The sequence below is a fragment of the Ceratosolen solmsi genome, unplaced genomic scaffold (genome assembly GCF_000503995.2).
Source record: "Ceratosolen solmsi marchali unplaced genomic scaffold, CerSol_1.0 scaffold23, whole genome shotgun sequence".
In the NCBI taxonomy this organism is placed as follows: domain Eukaryota; kingdom Metazoa; phylum Arthropoda; class Insecta; order Hymenoptera; family Agaonidae; genus Ceratosolen; species Ceratosolen solmsi.
Genome location: NW_011948430.1, coordinates 4,998,246 through 5,005,566, shown reverse-complemented (window position 1 = coordinate 5,005,566; position 7,321 = coordinate 4,998,246). Strand labels below are relative to the sequence as shown.

Below are 7,321 nucleotides of genomic sequence, written 5' to 3'. Positions count from 1 at the left end.
GGTTCAAATAAAATAAAAATCCAATTAATAGGGCGTTTGTTAGGAAGGGGAAATTTGAGCTTTCTTTACTTTAAAGCGCATATTTACGAATATGACGAATTTATAAAAAAAAAAAAAAAAAAAAAAAAAAAAAAAAAAAAAAAAAAAAAAAAAAAATAAAAAAAATAAAAAAAATTTCAACCAAACGATACAAAAAATGAACCATTTGGTTTGCTTATTTGAACGCAAAAAAACTTGATGCCCTCAGACAATGTCTATTTTCCAAAATGATCGATTAAATATTTCATGAAAAGAACCGAGTGCTGCGATTGTTGTTCATTTCCCAGCTACTCCTGCTTATCATATATATCATGCTTATCAATATATCATAAACCATTGCCCAACAACTTTGATTGTTATTTGCAAGGGGAATTGTTATTAGCATGCGTGAAAAAGAAATTTTCTTCAATCGTAAGAGTCGTTAGAGCTCGCTAGGAGACCTCTGTAAACTGTTAATCGCTCCATCCCCTCTCACCCCTAACGTTATCAACACGTCTGGATATATGTAAAATTCCGTAATATTGTATTTCAATTAATAATAAAACGGTGTAATATGATAAAGCTAAGTACTGGAAAGAGCTCGCAGTCCAGTAGCCTAAAATCTCATCTATTTGCAGGTAATGAAAACGTCGTCGTCGGTAATGCCGATAAAGTAGATCACAGACAGTATGACACACCGAACAATACATCACCGACGAATGCTAATGGCCAATTGAAGAAGACAACTAATGCGCGGAGCCCTTACCATGAGCAACGTTGTTGATGCAGTCGAGGAACTCCTCGCCCCTCTCGTCGTACATGTATTGGCCTTTGGCCTTGACGATCTTCAGTGGATTCGACTTGTAGAAAAGCGTGCACGACTCTCTGTGAACAAAAGCGGTTTATCGGTCAATGTCGAGTGTGCGCGCAAGGACGGCACGGGAGAGCGGGGGAAGGTGAATCACGTGGGAGGGAAAAATCACTCGAGCCCATGTTTCGTGGTTTTCACTGCGGATTTGTCCTTAACGTGTGTGCGTGTGTGTGCGTGTGTAAGGCACGTTGAGAAATTGGTTGGTCGCGTTGGTGAAGTGGAGCGGCGGCAGGGGGGGTAGGGGCGGTGAGTGAAGTTGGAGCGTTGAATGGAGTGACGAAATTATATAAATCAAGGACGTTAAACCGAGGAACTTATGATTCTCGAGTTGATGAAAACATTGATTTCCTACGACAGTACGAAAAATATGATTGACCGAGAGGATTATTCGGTCTGCCACTAACTTGTGCAGAAATATTTAAAGCAACTAATCGGGTTTTTCAATGTTTCGAAAAGCTGAAGTTCCTAATGAAGTAGCAATAAAATGACTCTTGGCTTTTATAAACGATTATTATGGGTTTATAATAAAGTTCGCGTGAGCATCAATATTCCGGGAAACTACATTCGCGAAAACTCCAGCGAGTAATTCACAAAGAGATTAAAAGTTTCGGAACGAATGAAATTAATGGATTAATAAAGCGACGGAAATCCTTTTGGATTCACCGTTCGAGTGTCCCGCATTGTGGCTAAAATTTTGCATCCCTCATGGTCTCTCTACCTTTAATTATACTATCTTTATATATCTATTAGAGACCTCTCGCCTTTAGTTACGCAGTGCAAATTTTAATCGCGGCTCTTTCAAACTACGACATTCTTTCCGCGCGTTCTTTCCACCAAGAATTTCTAACAGTGCCGATGTGAAGTAGCTTCGTAGAACTGTTGTTTTTTCTTGTACTTTTTTGTTTTTGTTTTCTTTTTGTTTTGTCATTCCCTTTATGAATTAATGGTGAAAATTTGCAAATTCATTTCCCAACGAATACGTATCAGTTGACTCGAAGATTCCATTATAGCGAATGAAAAACCATTAATTTTTCAATATTTCCTTACCGTTATTATAAGACAAATGCGGTGATTTTAAAAAGAAATGCAAATTACTATCTACTAAGAGAATAGGAAAATTAATTTCATATAATAATAAAAGCCGATTCATTTCCAGAAAGGCCAAATAAATCATAATTAATCTACGTAATATATTATCTCAAATAACTACTTCGTTCAAAGGCTTTAATGAGTAAAACGTTTATATAAGTAAGAAATAATGCAAGCAATTAATATTAAATTTAAAACATTTAAATTCCAAAAACTCAAACTTCATCGGTTCGTTAGTTATAATGGTTATAAATGCACATAATTAAACAGTGAGTGGAAAAAAGAATTAATTAATCAATTAATTAAAATAAAGAACTTTTGTATATTTTAAACTCTCTTATCAAAATTAATGATTATACCGATTAAAATTTTATACCCATATATATATATATATATATATATATATATATATATATATATATATGGGTATAAAATTTTAATCGACAGCATAAATAAGCATTTCTAATATAAAAATAGTATAATATAATTATATATTATTCAATAATGCAACGTGCGTGTGAAATTTTCAAATAAATATATAGCTAAGAATAAACTTAGAAACTCGACTCTCTGAAATATTAATTTCTTTTAACTGAAATAAGTTTGAATTATAATATATCTGAAGGGAAATAAGAGAAAGAAGAAGTTGAGAGAAATACTTATTTAAAGCATAAATACAGACCCAAGAACAAGAACTTTTATAACAACGTTACTTTATGAATATTAAAATAAATATTTGCAAATTTTATGGAAAGATTAGGCTTCCTTCTTCGCATTATGAAAAACTGTGTGATTTACAAATATAAGAAAATTGTCATAAATTTGTATTAATAAAAAGGAAAGCAGGTAATGTAAGAAATAAAAGCTCTTAGACACGAGAGGATAAAAGTATCTTATATATATATATATATATATATATATATATATATAAAAGTGTTAAAGTCCGACTAAAGTTTTGCCGGACTAATTCTGAATGATAGTGTTGAAATTTCCTCATAACTCGAGGTTCGCCAAATGATTTACAAAATATCTTCACACGCGTGTTAAAGCCGACACGGTGATCGAATAATATTTTCTAGCACGAGAAAGCACGCGAATCCGGTCGAGACGAATATTCAATAAAACGAAAGAGCTCGTAAAATTTCGTAAAATGGTGGCCGAGCTTAATTATGAATTGCCGTCGCTTGAATTTTCGATAATTCGAGCAAGCGTAAGCTAAAACAAGAAAACAACAGAAAAACAAAAATTGTTGATAAACTGTCGTACCAAGTGAGCACCGACCGACCGCAGTGAGCATCGAAAACCGTCGTAAAAGCTTAAAGGAAGATGCTTTGATGCATCGGCTTGAGGTCTCGAGGGGGTAATATCCATTCGTTACTACATCTCACCCATCGAAAGCAATCAAGATGGACACTTTAAGAGGCGAAAATAAATAATGACCTCGTGAAAACGAGCGCCGGCTACGTAATCACTTGACCCGCAACGTCATTCAACGTTTTTGAAAAACTCGTGGTGCGCGCATTGCGTTACGGCCCATCGTAATCCTGGAATTACATCTTCCAGGGTCGTGTGCAAAGGTGTCCCTCGTTGTGAAGGAACAATAGTTCAAGGGGGTGGAGGTGGGGGTGGGGGGGCGTGAGGCGTGATAAGGCTCGTCTCGATAAGCTATCAGCCGCGAGTTGGTAAGCGTGGGAGGCTCGAGTAGCCAAGTGATTGGAATTATCGGGCTGCGCTTGGCATCGCCGGCGAATAATCGCACGGGTCGAGGATAAATTTCGAGTTGCGTTTTCGCTCGATGACTTTGCGCTTCGCAACGTTCATCATTCTTATCTTCGTGACGGATTTATTTTTTTTTTTTATTTATTTATTTTATTTTTTTTTTTATTTTATTTTATTTTTTTTTTTTTATTTTTTTTTTTTTTTGAACTTTTGCTAGGAGAATTTTTGGGGACACCCTGTCGCTTCTCCTCGTCCTCCTCGTCATTTTATTTCCTATCCATCGCGCATTATTAATAATACACGATAGGATTAGCCGAGATTTGATAATCCATGTGTATTTGGAGAGAGTGAAATTTATATTTATAGCGATAAATCTAATATTATAGAATTTTATCTCTTCAAGCATTTGAATAACTGAGCGATACTGATAAGAGAATTTTTATTGTAGCGAGAATGTGTTGCAATGGCTCGTGGATATTTAAGAAATTAAGAAATTCCGTTACAATTTTGGCAGTATACTATATTTATATTGTTCCGTTCCTTTATTTATTTGTAATAATTATTTTTGTTTCTATCGGTATTTTTTGTTATGTTGTTTTTCAAATCTTTTACAAAAATTGCTGCTTAATCATGGAAATATCGATAGAATATTTTGCAAGCAGTTTTGTCCGAACTTTTGACAGTTTATTGAGCTGGAAAGTTGCAGTACTTCCAATTTGTTATTTGTCGATGATTTCTTACTTATAAATATTACATTCGCACATACAGTAGGTAGATTGACGTATTCCTCATACTATTTTCACAATAGACATAATGAACATTAATAATAGGAAATAAAATTTGTTTAATATGAAATCAGTGAATTACTTGAATGCGTGTCTTATAAAATGCATTGCCTACCTAATTAATTGTAAATACGTGATAATTGGCTGCATTGTACAAATGTACAAACGTGACAGATGTAAAAAAAAACAAATTAAAAAAAAAAACAGAGAAAAAAGTAGACAAAAAAAAAGAAGAAGTAAATGGCAATAATTGGTAAATTACGTGATTTATTAGCTACGTAATTGCAAGATTTTAATTTGAGAGATTATAGTGTAAATGTAACGATGATTAGATTAAAAAAAGTAAAGAAGAGAACTTACCCGATGTATCGCTCTCGCAATTTCAGTGTTTCGTGTTTAGGCATATGCTCCAATGATTCGGCCATCATTCTGCGATGCTTCTGAAAGTTTCTGAAACATTTTATAAAAAGTCATACGTCAATTACGCACTCGTCGTACTGTTGTAAAGAATAATCATCACAAGTGCAATAAGCAACATGAGAAACGTACGAAACGTATAAATGGAAAACAAGAATTTTTTATTATTAACAAGCTAACGAGATCGAATGCACTAGTGTACGTGCAACTATTACAAGCAATTGCTCATCACATTTCAATATAAATAAATTTATTGAAACTTGCAACTTATGACTAAGGTTGCTCCAATACACGCCTATCCAATAAGTTCATACTTTATCATTAATAATAAAAAGTGATGACGTTGCATAAAAGAATTTGCCTTGATGGTAAATTTCTGAGCGCTTTGTAAGACATTTATTTTTCTCAAATTTATCAGTGTTATTCAAGATCCACATTGGTAATATACAATGGCGACGTATGGCTGTTGAAAATTTTCTCGAAACTATTGTTTGAAAATATCTAATGGACATACTTGTAGGCGTTACGAGGGCAACAAACGCACGCCACTCACTCCCCCGTGTAATAAAATTAAAACATAATTATTATAAACAATAGGCAGATTATTGAAACGGAGAAATTACAAATTTCAATGCTGCAATTCAAATAAACGAGCAAAATTCATATTCACGTGTATATGAAATCTTACACTGACGTAATAAGTATGTATGGAAACCTCGTGTTTGACGTGCATAAAAAGGATTTTATGTTATGTTTATTACGTCCGAAATAACATCGATAAAGGGACATTGATAGGCAATGCCCATCCACCCCACGCCCAATCGGAACGAACAAGAGAATGTCGGGAAAGTAGACCAGCGGCTAACTAAGCAGCGAGGCTGCGCCTGTATACCGATTTCCCCAAATCCGCGATCGAGGCACACACACTGAAGGACGTTAAGTCCTTGCACGAAACAAAATCGCTACAAAAGAATATGAAGAGCGCGAGGGAGATATATATATATATATATATATATATATATATAGAGAGAGAGAGAGAGAGAGAGAGAGAGAGACAGACAGACAGACAGACAGAGAGAGAGAGACAGAGGCTACGGCAGAATTTTGCATACGCCAACTCGTTATCGACCTCCCGCCTTTCACCACTCCACCCTCACCGAGCGACTTTTAACGCCTAACGAAATTGTACTGGATTTTTTGTTTCTCTCTCTCTCTCTCTCTCTCTCTCTCATCCTTTTCTATTGGTTTCTTCTTTTGTTTTTGTTTAATATAGTGTCCCGTGAATAGACGCCCTCTAAGAATGGCCGTACGCCCTTTACTCAGGGGGTGCCGTTCGTTCTCACTTGACACGGCACAATTCGTGTTTCTCGAGGGCATTTTTGCAAATGGCAAAAGTAAAAAATACGGCGTGTGAAAGCGTTAAGGATGAGGAGCGCAAAGTACGTTTGTAAGTAAGTGAGTTGGCAATGCCTTTGGCCGGTTCTGATGGGAGGGTGAAAGAGTACGGGGCACCGGGATAAAAAGAGCGAGAGAGAGAGAGAGAGAGAGAGAGCGAAAGAGAGAGAGAGAGAGAGAGAGAGAAATAAAACGATGGAATAGTGATTAAGTACCTTGACGTAAATCCGAGACAGTTGACAGTGAAGCCGCGTGGTTAAAGTAGTTGCGGAAATGATACGAGGGACCAGGGAAGGGCCGGAAGTAGAGCGAGATGATACCTGAAGGAGAGCGAGAGTGGCGCACTCGGAAGTGTATCCTCGTGGTTAGTAGCCGGCGGGTATCTGTGCCGAGGAGTCGCCGTGGAGCTCGGCCCGTCGTCAGCTGTGTGTGTGTGTCGCGACCTACTCCGGGGTGACGTCATATATAAAGCCTCCGTAAGTTGTTGGTGCGAACCCCCGGGACAAAAAAGAGCGGGGAAGTGCGCGCGCAGCCTGTTTTCCGATATCACAGCGCCTCACTCTCCCTCTCTCTCTCTCTCTCTCTCTCTCTCTGCTCGTGTCGCTACATCGGCTCCTCGGTCTCTCTTCTCCCACCACCCCCCGACGTCAAAACCAAACGCCAAGTACCGTCCACTCGCGATCCAATTGCATGGCAATTAGTTCATCCGACCTCCGTGCCAGCGACTTTACAATCTCCCTTCCTTTCATTCCTGGAAAGCCAATGAAAACATCGCGGGCGGCACTCTTTAAATATTGAGCGCGCCGGCGACAATTCTATCGGCCATTTATCTTTATTTTTACTTCAACCCGCGTCCATGTTTACATAGGACTGCGTAATATTTGCCCGTGCTCAGCTCGAGGTACGAAGTTTGAAGTAAACGGCCATTATCGCCCGCCACTTCACACGAGCCGACATAACAATTGAAGATGCAGCGATTCTCGATTTTCCGAGCATGCGATGCTTTCCGAGCCGATATTTGAAGGAC

At 37.4% G+C, this 7,321-nt stretch overlaps 1 protein-coding gene across 1 annotated transcript in view; it reads right to left on the bottom strand.

Annotated features, from left to right (window-relative positions):
* The window catches only part of LOC105364073 (5-phosphohydroxy-L-lysine phospho-lyase), a 17,778-nt gene extending 11,006 nt beyond the window's left edge, over nucleotides 1–6,772 (bottom strand). Inside the window, exons 1-3 of the mRNA XM_011501933.1 lie at nucleotides 6,615–6,772; nucleotides 4,843–4,932; nucleotides 785–903 (exon numbers count right to left, since the gene is read on the bottom strand). Of these exons, the coding sequence (XP_011500235.1) occupies nucleotides 785–903; nucleotides 4,843–4,932; nucleotides 6,615–6,757 (352 nt within the window). The 5' untranslated portion in view covers nucleotides 6,758–6,772. The remainder of the gene's footprint in view (nucleotides 1–784; nucleotides 904–4,842; nucleotides 4,933–6,614) is intronic.
* Between the last annotated feature and the right edge of the window lie 549 nt (nucleotides 6,773–7,321).